Genomic DNA, 16,707 nt, shown 5'->3' on the forward strand with positions numbered 1-16,707 from the left:
CTAGGACAATAGTGCCCAGATCCCAACTGGGACCTTGGAGGATACTGCCCTGACAGAAGTAGTAATCATTAGGGTAGTTCTATGCTTGCAAGAGATGAAGAGCTATAAAAACCATCACCTGAGCATATTCTTTCAAGCAAGGGAACAATCACTTTGCCTAGTTACTGGCAGTATAATCTCAGGGAGGACTACTCAAGAGTGACAGCATTTGACAATCTTCTGTGTCCTATATCATACTTTATATATGCCAGAAATGGTAATGTGGCCGCGTGTATGGGGGAAGGAAAATAACTCTTTCAGCATATTTTCAGCAACCTGTCCAAAAGGGTGATGTTCTTCACTGATGCCAGACCATAGAGCAACTTTTCTTTTTCTTGAGCTAATGAAGTACTTTGGTATTTCTGAAACATATAGTTCCATGATGTCTCATTGCCGGAGTTCTGCATCCCATAGCGATATACCAAGAGCCGGAGATTTACAGGTGGACTAAGAAACATAAAGAAATATATTATGGTTGCCACCTTTTTTTGAGTTGCATTATAATACCATACACAGTACTTTTCATGGGTTTTGCATTCAGTTAATATTCACCTTGCTCCATTTAACCAGGAATAAAATAAGCTAGATGCATTGTTCAAAGCATCCTGGTCATCCATGCTGCATGCAAATCCTAAAACATCTGCACGAAGAAGCCTTTTAAAAAAAAAAAGAGAGAGAGAGAGGGAGATTTTCCTAGTGTTCTACAATCTGAGTCTATATATAATATTAATGTACACAATAAATTCTTAACCTCATCACATGGCTTCCAGTTTCATCATCGTTCCAACCCAGCTTACTTGCAATGGGTTTAACCAGACTGCGAAAGTATGCCTGAAATAAAGAGGTTTTCTGATTACCCTTATGGGTTTCACAATGTAACAAGGTTTTCATCTTCATAGTTTGCCTTTTTAAAAATTCCAGTAACAACATGCCCCCAAAAAAAAACTTTCAGCAAAATCACCTTGTCATGAAAGGATGTAAACATCATACTGCACCTTTGCTTTGCACTGTTATGATGCACTGACACACATGAAGATGTCCCATCAGCCTCTAGCCTTGTCTACACTATGATAACATAACCACCAGTGTAAATTAGGACACACTCTGCTCAACTTGGTTCCCTGACATAATGCTGACTACAGTTTGTGCTTATCTGTGCTGACCACTGAAGTATGTTCAACCCCCGGTCAGATATCATGATTGCTGACAACCTCACTGAGACACGGTTACCTTTCACGGTGTAGGTAAGGCATCAGAAGTTTTGCTATCTTGAACAATCCTGCTTGTAATACACAAGACAGCCCTGGCACAAAAACAACTGTACAGTGAACAATCAAAATAGGTGGCAACCGTAACTGGGAATACTCCAATTTTATTTCCAGTATATAGTCCCAGACTGTGGATCTGTATAATTCATGGGCCTATATAAATCAGCTCGCAAAATATATGTTGAGTATAATAAATAATATACATCTTTTAATGTTGAAATTATACTAAAACAGCTTCAGCAACTTTGAAAGTCACTCAGCCTTCAATACTATCATTGTTATAGCCCTGAAGTGTAGGATTAATAGATTATAAGCAAGACTTTCATTGGTTGCATCACCTTAAACCTGGGGTAGAGTTCTATATCATCTCCAAGCATGTCTCTGAGGTAAGATACAGCTGATATAACTCTATGCCAAGGTAAATAGTCTTCTTCATCTTGTAGATATTTTGTTAGATTCAGTGGAACACCATAATTCAAAAGTTCAGCCCTAAAGAAGGAAGAGAGACAATTGACACAACCTTACACATCCTGCCTCATTTGTAACTAGAACACACAGAGAAGTCTAATGTCCTGAGTGTTAATTGTAACCATGTTCCATGGCTGCGTCATTCTTGTGAGAAGCTCCTTTTCAGAAGGAATTCATTGTATGCAATTTTAAAACTTGCTTGTATATTTTGGAAATGGTCTAGTTTTTTTGAGGACAATGATGTATTGGTCCCATTGTACAATCTGTAGGAAGCAGAGGGACTTTCCTCAGGAGCATGTGCCTCTCTAGAAGCAATCTGTTCAAATCCAAATTTCAGAAGAGTCAAATTAGACATCAGCCTTCTACTTTTTTCAGTCTGTTTGCCTTAGTTTAATTTCTTCTTCCCTCTCCATCAATCACTTTCCCTTCTCTCCCTCTGTCCTCTAAATCACTTATCATTTCTTCCTCAATCGTGTACTACACCCAGTCTACCTCTTCTCTGATAGGAAGAGAGAAGGACGGAGTGGGCCCCCAAACAGTGTCCTCTTTTCCAGTTTCTGTGAACATGGTTGGGAGAAGTTTTCTTGTCTCCCTCTTCTCCCCACTGCCATGCTGACATGGGATAGGGCTGATTAGGGGTTCTGGAGAGCCAACCAACTGATCTTCTCTAGGAAGGAACAGGGGCAACATTTCCTCTCTCCTCCCCAAACAGTAGGAGGTGGGGGATGCTGTGGCTTTCTTATTCCTTTCCTCCCTGGGAATGTGCTATATTATGGAATAGGCACTCGTGAGGATTCAACTCGCTGTCTGGTCTAAAAATAGACTAGGCAGAGCAAGCACATTCAGCATGGAGATCTTGGGAGAGCAGCGATTGTTCAGTTCATGAGGGGGGGAAACAATCAGACAAATTCATTTCCGGTTGACCAGATTGATGCTTCAGATTTTTTTTTTCAATCAAAACAATTTGGCAAATTCAGGTGAACTGAAACATTTTGTGAATTCAGGTTGAATCTATTCCCTCCCCCCCCCACCCCACCCCACCCCGGAAAAAGTTTCTGTGAAAAAATAATTTCACTCAGCTTTAGTGATAACCTGATTGACTTCATAGCCTATTCTGGAGAACCGTCTCTCCCTCCCTATTACATGGTGAAACTGTCCAGGCCTGTATAAAAGTTTGCTTCTGTACACCTGCTTTTAATGTAGACTCTCAATTTTTTTCCCCACTCCTGCACTTGCGTGTATTGGAGATTTTATGTTATGATGGGACAGCTGAAAATCACACACTTTTTTAATCGTGTTGCAGTCATGGAAGTGTTGTAAATTTTATCCACAATGCTGTGGGGCATATGTCCTAGCGGCACAATGGATACATAGCTCATCTAAGGATTAGTTTTCTCTGCTAAAAGTATTTGGCTACAGGTTTATCAATTTACAGTAAAATGCAGAAAATCTGCTGAATATATTCCGAGTATGTGTTACTAGAGGAGGTTGTTTCAAATCAGAAAGTAATTGCAATAATACCTAGGGATAACAGTGCTTTTCATCAGTAAATCTCAACATACTTTAAAAAAAGTCAGTAGCATTATCTACATATTGCAGCTGGAGAAACTGAGGCATAGAGTGGTTAAAATCACTTGCCCAAGGTTAATCAGAAGCCTAGTGGCAGAGCCAGGAATACTGACTGGCTTGCAAATCTTTTTATGACACAGAAATAAACACTGAAGATCTAAACATCGGGAAATAATTTTAATATTGGGGGGGAAAAATCCAATGAGTTCAGTGGGACTGCTTTTGTAACTGTTCACCAGTGGGAGTAAGGGATTCATACTCTGGCTGTAAATTTGTATTTGCACAAGCAATGGGTATCTAGTGGTCTGATCGCATGACTGAAAGCCAGAAAGCCATAAATTCTAATACCACCAATTCACTGTTTGGTCTTTGGCAAATCCCTTAACACTTGTGAATCTCAGTTTCCTTATCTGCAAAATGGGGATGTTAATCCTTACCCACTTTAAAGGGTTGTTGTGAAGATTAGCTAGTATTTGTAATGCAGAATATTAGTGACATAGAATATTTGGTAATGTGAGTCTCACAGAAGGGACAAACTAGCTCTAAATATCTAACTTATAAGATTTCATGATTATTAAACATACATGTTGTGGCGTTTCTTTTTTGTATTGTACATGGTATTGAATGTGAAGGGTTTGATTTTTAAACAAATTAGGTGTACAATTTGTGCACACACTTGCTGTGACTGTGTGTGCAATTCAGTCACATGGGAACAAATGATCATAAATAATCCCTTGCATGCACAATTGCAATAACTACAAGTAAATTGAATGCAAAATTGTGCATATATTTTGCTTATGCAATTGCATTCTTAATGGGTTTAGTAACCAGGCCCAAACCATCTTTATTTTCCTGACTTTTTATGGAACTCTGTTATCAACAGTCCTTCTAGTTCTCACAGCGTTTATCTCTTTTTATACACAGCTACTCAACTGCACTCCCACAAGAGCCCTTCACTTCATCCCAAGGCAACAGGAATTGTCTGTATTGTGTGATAGCGGCAATTAAAGTGCTAAAGAGATTATTATAGCACCGTGCTCTTTAAAAGGGCTCAGATAATATACTTGGGAAAAAGTTATGGAACATACACAGGAGGCACTTCCCAAAGAAAGTTCTGAAGGCTTATTATGATTAGATGTCACGTACAAGAGCAGAGCAGCTCTGAAGGAGCTCTCATTACCATTCTAGGGCAATCAACATTGTGTAGTTACTTGCTTTTATTCACCAAATAAACCTGGAAAAGGTACATATAGTTGTGTGACCGAAAAAGAAGTTACGCCTCGTTAACTGTCCTAATTCAAGATTCAGAAAGAAATCTGGTGGATTTTGGGATATCTGTGGAGACATATACACAGAGGGGGACACCCTCTGTGACTCTCCTTAGACACTTGGTCTCTTCTGGGGACATGGCTTCATCTGGAACACTTCTGTCATTGCCTTGCCATCCACACCAGGCTCAAAACACCAAGAGTTCTGCAGGCAGAGATAGGAGATAAATCCTTCTCCCATTGAAGCGAATGGCAAAACTCCCATTAACTACAGTGATTCAGGATCAGACCCTAATACTGGACAGGTAAGGCCAACTCTAACTGATATCAATAAGAGCTGTACACACATTTGAATTTGCTCCTTATGGAGGAAAATGTAAGAGAAGAAAAGGCTACCAAAGACAAACCAAGGCCTAATTCTGTCTGTAGTTATAATAAAATAATAGTTTAAAAATTCTCATTCTTACCATCCAAACCAAGAGAGTGCCAATATAATAACCAGTGTGAAGACATGAAAGCTATTTTGAAATGTCTGTCAGAGGGGTGGGCAAACTTTTTGGCCCGAGGGCCACATCTGGGTATGGAAATTGTATGGTGGGCCATGAATGCTCATGAAATTGGGGTTGGGGTATAGGAGGGGGTGAGGGCTCTGGCTGTGGGTGCGGTCTTTGGGGTGGGGCTGGGGATGTGGGATTTGGGGTGTAGGAGGGTGCTCCAGGCTGGGACCAAGGGGTTCGGAGGGCCAGAGAGGGATCAGGGCTGGGGTTGGGGCCTGGGGGTGACGGTGAGGGCTCTGGCTGGGGTGGTGGGCTCTGGGGAGGAGCCAGAAATGAGGAGTTCAGGGTGTGGGAAGGAGCTTCAGGTTGGGGCAAGGGGTTGAGGTGCGGGGGGTGTGCTCTGGGCTGGGATCAAGGGGTTCGGGGGGGATCAGGGCTGGGGCAGGGGATTGGGGCACAGGAGGGGCTCAGGGATGCAGGCTCTGGGCAGCAGTTAACTCAAGCAGCTCCCGGATGCAGCAGCATGTCTACCCTCTGGCTCCTATGTGGAGGCATGGCCAACAGAAGCTGCTGGGGCAGCGGCAGTACACGGAGCCCCCGGCTGCCTCTAAACGTAGGAGCCGGAGAGGGGACATGCCACGGCTTCCGTGAGCCATGCGGAGCAGCCCCTAACCCCACTCCCCGGCTGGAGTGTGGGAGCAGGGCAAACCCCAGACCCTGCTCCCCAGCAGGAGCTCAAGGGCCGGATTAAATCGTTTGGTGGGCAGGATGTGGCCTGCGGGCCGTAGTTTGCCCACCCCTGGTCTATTATGTGCTAGTTTCATTATAAAACCTACCTTGCCAAAGAAAACACATCATCCAGAAGCCCGGCACGATCAGCAGAAGAAAAAGACTGCACGATGGGAGGAAGAAAAAGAGAACAAAAAGATGTTTTATATTTTGTAGAAGAAACAATTGTCAGTAGATCCCAGAAACCAACCAGTTTACAACCAAATCCAATTAATTTCATCAGACTCACCGTATGGTTGATGACCAATAAGCTGCTTATGTTGTTCCAAGTTTGTGTTTCATAATTTACACGATAAAATCCAATGTGGTCTGGATTTATTTTCAGTAAAGAATCAGGGTTGCTGGGTGTTATAGTAATTCCTGTGGTTGTAAACAAATACTAATGAAAAATGTATGTGCATATAAATACATGACTGGGGGGGGCAGCGTGCTCATGGGAAATGCATTCACTCCAAAAGTCATGTTTGATTTTTAACCCATACCCACAAAGGACCCAAAGCTTAATTCTAGGTTGGTTGCTCTAAAATGGCAGAGAGTAAAGATATTGATGCAGCTGTTAGCTTAGAATAGGAAATAACTGTGGTAACAGTGTGAAACCTGTAGGCAAATGTTAATTATTAAATGGAGACGACTGTACTTAGAATAAGCATAAAGGAAATTATTCTTTTTGCAGTAAACACTTAATCACAAAAATATTCCTATTTAATATTTATTCCAAAAGCTTCTATCAGTTCTCAGTGTTATGGTTTTGTATTAATCTGATTTTATATTTTACCATTTATCCTCTGCATGTTTTTTCATTTTTTGTCCATGTATCTCTTTTCCCTTCCTCTTTCTTTGACTCAGTTCCTATAACTACAGATTAATTAAATCACAAAATAAACCAAGCCCTTACTCAAATCTTGAGGTTCGTGGAAACTCAGAATGAAGCCTAACCCTTGAGGAGGAGGATCCATTCTCAAAAGTTAAATTTCTCCCACTGTGGTCAGCAGTTTTGAAAGTTCACTTAGTGCCTGTTCCAGTGTCTGAAGCAGAAGCCTTTTACTTCAATGCGTATTCACTCGGCCTTTAGTAAATAGTATTTCTGACTATGGATGAACCGTGCAAGGTATTTCAAAAGACTGTTCTAATTCATTGGGACAACTCTCAGCCTCCTGTGTTGCGATGGGGGGAGTGGTGAGAGAAAATTCATTCATGCAATTTTCTGTTATGCATCATAACATAATGGGTAGGTTTAATTTTCATCCTAGACTCTGAATGCAAGTAAATTAAACACAAACTTTAAAGTAATAAAAAAAAAAAAACCTAAACTAAACTATTTTGCTAAATACAAAAAGAGAATAGAAGAGCTAGTGATATACTTTTGAATGTTGAAATTTTGTTGAGCAGTAGAATTTTTTTTGAATTTTGGGGAAAAAAACCAAAACTGTCATGAACATCTTCTCCTTGGGTTTTTTTGAGCAGAAAATAGCTTCAGCCAACTCCAAAATAACAGGGTATTGCAGCTCCCTCCACCTAAACTAAGCGAGTCCAGACTGCCACCTATCACTGCAAGAGATGTATTTATCAGCATCCCGATCCAGCTTCTTCCTTAGGTTGAGATTCAGGAAAGCACATACTTAAGTCCTATTGCTATCAGTGGGACAGCATGCTTAGAAAAGCACCTACACATGTGCTTAGCTATGAGTAGGGATGGATTTAAGCATATCTTAAATGTCTGAATATGCAGGCCTCGCACATACACACGCTATCATTAAAATTAAATGGAAATCTTTGTTTTAATGTGCCCAAAATTCCTCTAAACCAAATGACCAATTTTATAATAGGCCGAGTGTCATATTGTGTGAATAAATAAGAATAGATTTTAATTATGGGGCTTAATTAGCATAATCCTGCTTATGGGAGGGGCTTATTCTCATTCCAGGGAAGGACCTTAACTCCTTTATTCTCAAGCAGTGTGTTTCGAGCACTGAAGAGCATAAAAGTTCATTACTTTTCAGTTCTTACTAAGGATATTTTTAAAGCTTTGCATGATTGTCACATTGAGCCTACTGTTATTCTTAAATGAAACATTACTGAAGTTTACCTGCAGATTCTGACTTATTGTAGAATGTAACATCTGTTTCGGCCCCAGCACGCCATTTCACTGGGATATTCCATGTGTAACTGAAATGATTTTAAATGAAAAAAATAAACAACTTTTGAAAGAGAACCTAAAATAACACATTTAAAACATTTTATCAATTATTATTATGATTAATAAATACATGTACTGTGGCACCTGTGGACTCCAGCTTATTGTGCTAGGCACTGCGTAAACTTACTTCTTCATAGTCAATTTATGAATATGTACGTACTTGTGTATCTATATCTAGATATCCACTAATATATGACTAAATACCACAGATAACAAATTTTGGTCTTTTACCAACAGCTTGATTATTTAAATATAATAACGTTTTAGTATATCTTCATGGCAAAAGTAGTTTATAAAAATCTTGGATACAGGCAAGGTAAAATAGATACTTGGATATTTTTACTGGACAAACGCTGCATAATTATGACAATATTCTATTTCTAAGTTAAAATAAAAGGTTTGAAGTACCTGATAGCATTCCTTTTTTCGATATGGAGAATAGCAGTAGTTAGTCCCTAAAACTATGAAATATATATAATTTCTGCCACGACTCTGGCAGACTGAGCACAGGACTGGGAGCTATGAACTACTGAGTTTTTGTCCAAACTCTGGCATTGACTGTGTGTGGTATTAAGCAAGTAACTTATGTCTTGATTTAGTAAGGTATTTAGTCACATGCCAAACTTTAGCCAGATGAGTAGTTCCATTGACCAAGCCATTTTTTGGAAATCCATGGAAGGAGTCACATGCTTGAAGTTAGTATGTGCGTAAATACCTTTCTGAATGAGGGCCTTAATGTCTCTGTGCCTCGGTTTCCCCATCTATAAAATGGGAATGATATTTACCTAATATCAGAGGTGTGTCGTGTGGACTAGCTAAGTTCTGTACCATTATATATGTAAATATGTTTATTGTAATTATACACAGTATGGAAATATAGTCTTGTCAAGTAGTATTTCTGTATCATATCGTGCTAATCTAGTAGATCGTAAGGCATTTAATTGATTATATGTGGGCGGGTGACCTTAGCATTAATGTAGAGGTTTACACGTTCAAAGTTTTGTACAGACATTAACTAATTAACCTTCACAACACCCCATTGTGGTAAATTGCTAAGGATTACTATGCCTGTTCTACAAATAAGGAAAACTGAAATAGAAAGTGATTCTTTGAGGGCTATACAACAAATCTGTGTCAGAGGCAGAATTAGAATTCAGGATGTCTTGATTGTTCCAATCCTGTGTTTCTTCTCTTAGACCATATTGATTTCTCCCTCCCTCACTGAGTGCCAGATTGTGATATACCTTTACCCACATTGAGTAGTATCTTACTCCTTGATAAGTCTCATTGAAATCAATGTGAGCAGTTGGGAAGTAAGGTGCTGTATAAAGCAAGGGTATCAATATCCAGCCCAGAGATGTTTTTCTATCATCTTAGATACCATGGCAACAAACACTATACAAAAACTTGTCATTCTTCTGACTTTACTGCATTAGAACCCAGAATCAAAGGAACGACAGCTTCATTCGAGCAAGTAAGAAAATGAAGGAAGTCGTATCTCTTTGCTACCTACCGGGAGAAAGGTCAGTTCTTGTTTTATATTTTTAAATAAAAACATTTTAACAGGTTTGTACATTTCTAACTTTTATTAGCTGTCTTTTGGGGAATTATTGCCATGGAGTTTAAAAGGGTTATTGCTTGGCCAAAAGCCTGGCTGTTGCATTTCTCCAGGAGAAAGCCGATAAAAGAATTTTTAATATTTGTTTTGTAAATGCACTTAGTGGAGTGATTTTTCCTTTAGTGTTTTTAGATGTTCCTGAGATCATGTACATAAACACTTCTCTTGGGCATTAAGTACAACGTCCATATCCTATTGAGGATGTGTTCCTGACATGCTATATTGCAGCCACATACTTGCCTAGCAGCACTATTTAAAAAACAGGAGTTCTTGAAGTTGTATTTCTCTTTTGAGTGTTAATATCCAGGACAGGACTTTGTCAGGACAGGGGCACTGTAGCCATCTAGGGAGACCATCCCTGCAGGCTTCAGAGAACAAAACTTTTATTAGACTCTCTGTTTCACAGCTTAGTCACAACCCCAGACCCGGAGCTGAGCTGTCACAATTCCACCGGGGGGCGCAAGGCCCCAGTAGTCTCCTCTCTCACATCAGTGCTGGCTGGGGAAGGGAGTACAGTTTTCCATGCACTTGGATCCTTTGCAAGGGATAAAACCTATTCCAATGAAGATAATATCAGGGTTTTATTTTATAATAATTATTATAAGTGCATGTTATCCCTAAGCACTTGACAAAACTGTACTTATCTAGGGCCTGGTCTACACTGGAGCGGGGGTGGGTGTCGATGTAAGATACGCAACTCCAGCTACGAGAATAGCGTAGCTGAAGTTGACGTATCTTATTTCAACTTACCTCCCGTCCTCACAGCGCGGGATCGACGGCCGTGGCTCCCCCGTCGACTCCGCTTCCGCCTCTCACCCTGGTGGAGTTCTGGAGTCGACGGGGAGCGCGTTCGGGGATCGATCCGGCGGGTAGTGTTGACGTACCCTAGAACTAATTTCCCCCACCACTGAGATGCAACTGCTCCAGTCATTCTTGAAACAGTTCACAATGTACATGGCTGATTAGGGCAGGACTTGCTTTAGGATTTACATTAAAAGCATGATGAACACCAAGAACCTGGTGCTCTAATTCCTTTGATTATCTAAGGAAAGCCGGGCTGCTGGATTCATTCCCTTCTGAGCATAATGCAACGAGCCAACTTTGTGAACGGTAAGGAGCTGTTAATTGAATACCATCTTCCATATGGCACAGAGGTAGAATTTGCAAAAATAATTTTTTTTTCTTGGTTCAAGTCTGCAAATTTTTTTATTTTTTTTTCAGTTTAAATCCAGACCAGGTCTCTAGTGACCAGAAGTGGTTTTTCTGGCTGATGGCTCTTTGATCTGTGTGAAATTAGTTGGTGGCCAATGTCCAAGCCCCAGTGGTGCCTACTTCACAAAACCACCACCACAGTTGACACTGTTTGGCAGCCTTATTGGCAGTCTCAAGCAGAAAAGGCAAGAATTGTATGGACATGGGGACAAAACTACTCTTTTGCCTTTACTGATGGTGCTCTGGGTGTTATTGTTGAGACACACTTGCTGGGCAGCATGGGGAAGGCTGCATTGTTCTGTCCATGGTTGTACCTGTTTTGGTGGCTAAAGTCTCCAGGGCTGTAAATAGGGCATCTTTCACCATCATGAAATTCACTCAGAAATATTGAAAAAATATCCATATATAACTGAAATTGCTGTGATCTCCGTTATGCCCAGTCCTCCATACCATTTGTCCTCCCTTCCTCTTCTTCCTTTTGGATTTAGACATTTGGTGTTCTACCCTGAGACACACAGAGCTGATGCAGTAGTTGTCCTGGGTGTGGGGAGTTATTATACAGCATCCTGTTACATTTTTTTTGTAATTTACTGGTTGTTGGGTTTCCCCTGAGACCTCTTCCACTTGGTCTCCCAAGAACTCAGTTCACTTCCAGTCTTGTCTGTTACTCAGGTTAATTTATTTGGCATAAGATAAAGTTATGCAGAGTTGATTAGACTCAAGCATTGGGGTGGGTGGAGTGTACCACACATCCAAACTTACACCACCTACCTCTTCCTTTAGACATTACATTTACTGTACATTGCATTACATGTTTTGGGAGGTAACTGTAAATTCAAGGTAGGGAGAAGTGTGTGAGTGAGAAAATGAATCCATATGAGCATATCTATCTACAGCATCTCTCTGCTGTTTGTCTACAGGACAGGCATATACAGTAAAACCTTACCCTAGTGCAGAGGTCGGTTCAGAAGAATTTGCTGAGGGGTCCAACAGAAAGCGTCTCTGTATGACCTTCGAATTAGCTTCCACATTCAATACAGGGTATCCCATCTGCCTGGTCCAGGTGTCCATCACTTCCTTCACTGGCTTACTACTTGCCTAAGAATAACAGCAGATGGTCACACTGAGAAAGCTAAATCAGACTGAAGAGGGAATAAAACTCTCATGCTGAGTGGCTGGGAGACCAGAAAGGGAACAGGTTTCCCTCATTAATGTTAGGGCTTTGTTCCTAACAATTCAGCAAATAAGAGAGCAAGACTGGCTCAGAAATATTTTATTTGTTAAACCCTTTCAAGGTGCATGTAACAGAAGAAAAGTAATGAGCTGTCAACAGAGATATTTTAAATACTCTTAAAGCAAACAGGGTTAAACTAGGTCAGGGTTCAGGCAGTAGGAGGGGCAAAGAATATTCCCTGCCCTTGTGGCTTGCTCCTCTCTGCACACTTCAAGCTCAAACAATTTTCCTCTTCTGCTGCCTTCTGAGGAGGGAGTAGAACACAGGAAGGACTAGATGAGATTCTAGCACTATTGGCGAATCTCATCTGTTGCAGAATTCCCAAACTATGGTCTGCAAGCCAGTCCTTCCAGGTGCTCTGAAGAGAGCTGAGCTGTTGGCTCCGTCCTCCAGACAACTTCAGGTAGGTGCTGGTGGAAGGAAGGAGGAGCAGCCAGCACTAGGGACTGCTGGTGGAGCTGCCCCCTCCTTTCCTCTTTAACCACAAACCAGGGCCGGCTCCAGACCCCAGCGCGCCAAGCGCGCGCTTGGGGCGGCCTTTTACCGGGAGGGCGGCAGGCAGCTCCGGCAGACCTTCCGCAGTCATGCCTGCGGATGCTCCACCAGAGCCGCGGGACCAGCGGACCTTCCGCAGGCACGTCTGCAAGAGGTCCCCCGGAGCCGCGGGACCAGCGACGGGCAGCGCGCCCCCTGCGGCGTGCCACCGTGCTTGGGGCAGCCAAATTCCTAGAGCCGCCCCTGCCACAAACTCAAGTGCAGCTGCCTCTCAGACTGAGGCCATGGGACTTAACCAGTGCCCCTCCAACCCACCATGTGCTGGATGGAAAGGAGCCAGGTTTAAGCTGTTCTCCAGGGCCAGAAGGTACTGTGAGCAGCAGAGAGGGAGAAGAGAACAAGGAGAGAGCCAGGCTGGGCAAGCAAGAGCCTGGGACTAGGGGAAGGGCAGGATGAGACACTAATACAGAACTTGGGCAAAATGGCTGTCAGGAACCTGGTGGGGGAGGGGGAGAGGAAGGCATAGGGTGTCCAAGTAAGGAGCTGGGAATTTGGAGAAGCAGAAGACAGTTGGGCCTCAGGAGGCAACTGGGGAGCAGGGTGGGAGGAAAGAGCCAGAACCTGGGGAGAAGGAAGGAACCAAGGTCTGGTGGGAAATGAAGGAGCAGTAGGGATCCAGGGTCGTTAAACTGTCAGTCAGACTAAGTGCTTAGATCAGTGGTTCTTAAGCAGGGGTATACGTGCCCTTGGGAGCATGCAGAGGTCTTCCAGGGGGAACATCAATTCATATTTGCCTACTTTTACAACAGGCTACATAAAAAGCACTAGTGAAATCAGTACAAACTAAAATTTCATACAAACAATGACTTGTTTTTACTGCTCTATACATTGAAAAGTACAATATTTATATTCCAATTGATTTATAATTGTATGGTAAAAATGAGAAGGTAAGCAGTTTTTCAATAATAGTCTCCTGTGATACTTTTGTATTTTTAGGTCTGATTTTTGTAAGCAAGCAGTTTTTAAGTGAGATGAAAGACACATCAGAAAAGGGTACAGCAGTCTGGAAAGGTTGAGAGCCACTGGCTTAGATACTGTTGTGATGAGTGCTGTAGAAAACCCTACTATAGAAAGAATCATGTTAGGGGAATGTGTGTGTGTGTGTGTGTGTGTGTGTGTGTGTGTGTGTGTGTGTATACGTACATTTAAGTGAGACTGATGTGGGCAGATGGATAGGCTGGAAGGATTGAAATTTCTTGTGTATGTGGATTGCTTTGCTTTGTCAGTTCCCCCTCACTTGCTTCCAGTTCCAACCCACACCTAAGCAATTTTCCCATGCAAAAAATGAGTATTGTATTTATCAGAGGGATGAGATTTGGTGTTTGCTGGGCTGGGGGAGGCTGCCTGGGATATGATCTCTCTACTAACAAGGTTCACAATATGAAAAAGTTTGGGAAACCCTGCTCTGTAGGACGCGTACAGAAACCTTTAATAGCAAGGGTGTTAATTGTTACAGGCCATACATTTGCCAGGGATTCCCAGAAATCATCTGTCTTTGCGTTCTGGAACTGGTATTTCTTTAGGTACGCCTAGGAAAAAAGAGAAGAAAATGTTTTAAATATTTGCATGTTCTTCCTCACCTATCAAAACAATGCACATATTGTAATGTTATCTGTAGTACTAATATGCGGAATACCTTCCTAAGAGTGGTGTTATCCTTAACGCACAAAGGCTTAGAGAGATATGTACATTTGTTTATTTCACTGCTTTCTGCACAGAAGAAAAGTAGAAACACTTTCCAAATGCAGGGTCCACAGGTTGTTCTAAAAAGGAGATCTCAGAGTATGTCTATACTTCCCGCTGGATCAGCGGGCAGCAATCGATCTAGCGAAGATCGATTTGATTGCGTCTAGTGTAGATGTGATAAATCGACCCCCGAGCCCTCTCCTGTTGACTCCTGTACTCCACCGCCATGAGAGGTGCAGGCAGAGCCAATGGGGAAGTGGCAGCAGTTGACTCACCACAGTGAAGAGACCACGGTAAGTCGATCTAAGTACTTTGACTTCAGCTATGTTATTCACATAGCTGCAGTTGCGTAACTTATATAGATTCCACCCCCACCCCCCACCAATGTAGACCAGAGATATCCCAACTCCTCCCTGTATATGTGCAGGGTGGGAGCCGTTGCTCCCACTCTTCTGCCTTTGGGAAAGCCAGAAACATTGAGAAATTATTGCACACTGAATTATAAGTATCAAAATATTAGTCCCATATGACTTACAAACACCATTTCCTAGTAAAAATTTGGGGGACATGAAAGAGCTTAATGTCAGCCAGGATGAAGTGTGATTTTAATTTATACACTGTCCATAAGAGAACCAGCTTCTTCTTCCTTCTGGAAGCTAAGTTGGGTCCATTGTTTTTATAAAAGTTTTATTAATTTATATGTCTCAATTTAAAAACAAACTGAATCACCAAAAACACAGTTGCTCATTGATGAGACATTTGAAAGGGTAGAATAAAGTTTCCCCATCATCCCAGTTGTGTGTGCCTTCAATAAATCAAATGGAACCATATTAATCCAAAAATGTTTCAGTACTTCCCAAAGGACAGGCCTATTCTTAAAACAGGGAGTCGGTATTTTCCAACGTGATACATTAATGTGCAATGTATTAATCCTTGGAGAGGGCCCTAGACTTTTCTTTGTTTACTTGAGTGGACAAAATGTAGTTGTATTGTACATTTCTGTCTTATTAAATAGGTCACAAAAAGAGTTATATTAGGGGTGTCTAAAAGCGGAAATCAAAGTTGAACTATGATAATTTGGATAACTGCATTCTGTGATCAAAATCTTCTTAAAGGCTTAACTGATAACTAATAATTTAGCTATTTAATGATTTCCTGTTATGCTTAAATATTGAATGCTAGAACATGCTATCCCCCAGTTCAGTGCTACTGAGACTATGACACATCAAGTAGTACGTGATATTTTCTTTCCTAGCCTGCCTACAGAATGTTAGGTAGGTGGTGCTGTTTGTTTCAATCTCAGCCACAGCTAGTTCTGTGCTTTTATAGGGATGTGGGTAAGCAGGAAGTATTTATCATGGCAGCTTGTGCCTATAATGTGAAGCGTGACTGAATATTCCTGTCTTGTAGGACTGACCTTGCTGATTGTATGGAAATGTTTTTGCTGTGGTTTCAATATAATCAGTCAGCTGGCCAGCTAGGATGTTCTCCCAGCCCCTCCGTATCTAGCTTGGGAGCAGTGATGAGAGCACTAGTATAAACCGGGCTCAGGCATCTCAATCACCATATTCTGAAGATTCACTTTGAGGACTAGCTCAATAGTGAGAGATTTCTTGAAAAATGCCAGTGTAGCTACTAAGAGATCTTGGGGGGGGGGGGGGGAAGGGGAGGGGAAGGACGTGGTTGTTTTGTGGGTGGGGGAGAGTTTGGCATGGGTGGGTGGGGATAAGAATATATTTAATAATCCAGGAAACAAAGGAATCATGGTTAATTATTTAAAGATTTCAGAGCACAGCAGTTATGTCCTCTATTTTTGGAGAAGACTCCAAGTTCTGCAATTTTCTCTTTTGTGTGTATGGTATTTGGCATGTATCCTAGCCTCTTGGTAGGGTTAAAGTCCCCTCCCCCCTGGGGCAAATTAGCACCGATGCATCTGGATTGACAGATGTGGAGTAACTCTGGTTTCAGGCTCTGGCTTCCCTAATTGCTCTGAAAGAGGAGTTTGTCTGTAGTGGCCTCAGGACTAGCTTCAAGTTTTTGCAGGTGCCAAGTGAATCAAGATTTGTAAAGCTTTCAGGTAGATTTCTGTAAACAGCATAGCACAACTGAATGGTCTGGAGGTACTTGATGTTAAGATGCAGGAGTGCTTTGGTAGCTGGGTGACTAGGATCTAGTTAACACAGATAAGAGCATGGGGATAGAGTATTAAGGAGGAATCAGGAGGGTATTGTTAGATATCATGTGCCTAGGGTCATCACTAGCTGGCCTTCAAACACACATACAACCCTGCAGTTCAAATTCCAACTC

The 16,707-nt window shown here is 41.7% G+C and overlaps 1 protein-coding gene and 1 long non-coding RNA gene across 6 annotated transcripts in view; one reads left to right on the forward strand and one right to left on the reverse strand.

Moving 5' to 3' along the window:
- The window catches only part of LOC120405580, a 66,720-nt gene that overhangs the window by 25,927 nt on the left and 24,086 nt on the right, over window positions 1-16,707 (forward strand). For all 5 annotated transcript variants that reach the window (XR_005598698.1, XR_005598697.1, XR_005598696.1 and 2 more), the window contains one exon: window positions 9,532-9,618. This is a non-coding gene — a long non-coding RNA (uncharacterized LOC120405580). The remainder of the gene's footprint in view (window positions 1-9,531; window positions 9,619-16,707) is intronic.
- The window catches only part of LOC120405578 (glutamyl aminopeptidase), a 50,810-nt gene that overhangs the window by 3,730 nt on the left and 30,373 nt on the right, over window positions 1-16,707 (reverse strand). Inside the window, exons 9-17 of the mRNA XM_039539216.1 lie at window positions 14,178-14,243; window positions 11,872-12,023; window positions 7,985-8,064; window positions 6,128-6,258; window positions 5,946-6,001; window positions 1,646-1,796; window positions 791-870; window positions 592-693; window positions 316-486 (exon numbers count right to left, since the gene is read on the reverse strand). Coding sequence (XP_039395150.1) covers window positions 316-486; window positions 592-693; window positions 791-870; window positions 1,646-1,796; window positions 5,946-6,001; window positions 6,128-6,258; window positions 7,985-8,064; window positions 11,872-12,023; window positions 14,178-14,243 — 989 coding nt within the window. The remainder of the gene's footprint in view (window positions 1-315; window positions 487-591; window positions 694-790; window positions 871-1,645; window positions 1,797-5,945; window positions 6,002-6,127; window positions 6,259-7,984; window positions 8,065-11,871; window positions 12,024-14,177; window positions 14,244-16,707) is intronic.

This window comes from Mauremys reevesii, linkage group 5 (genome assembly GCF_016161935.1).
Source record: "Mauremys reevesii isolate NIE-2019 linkage group 5, ASM1616193v1, whole genome shotgun sequence".
NCBI lineage: Eukaryota > Metazoa > Chordata > Testudines > Geoemydidae > Mauremys > Mauremys reevesii.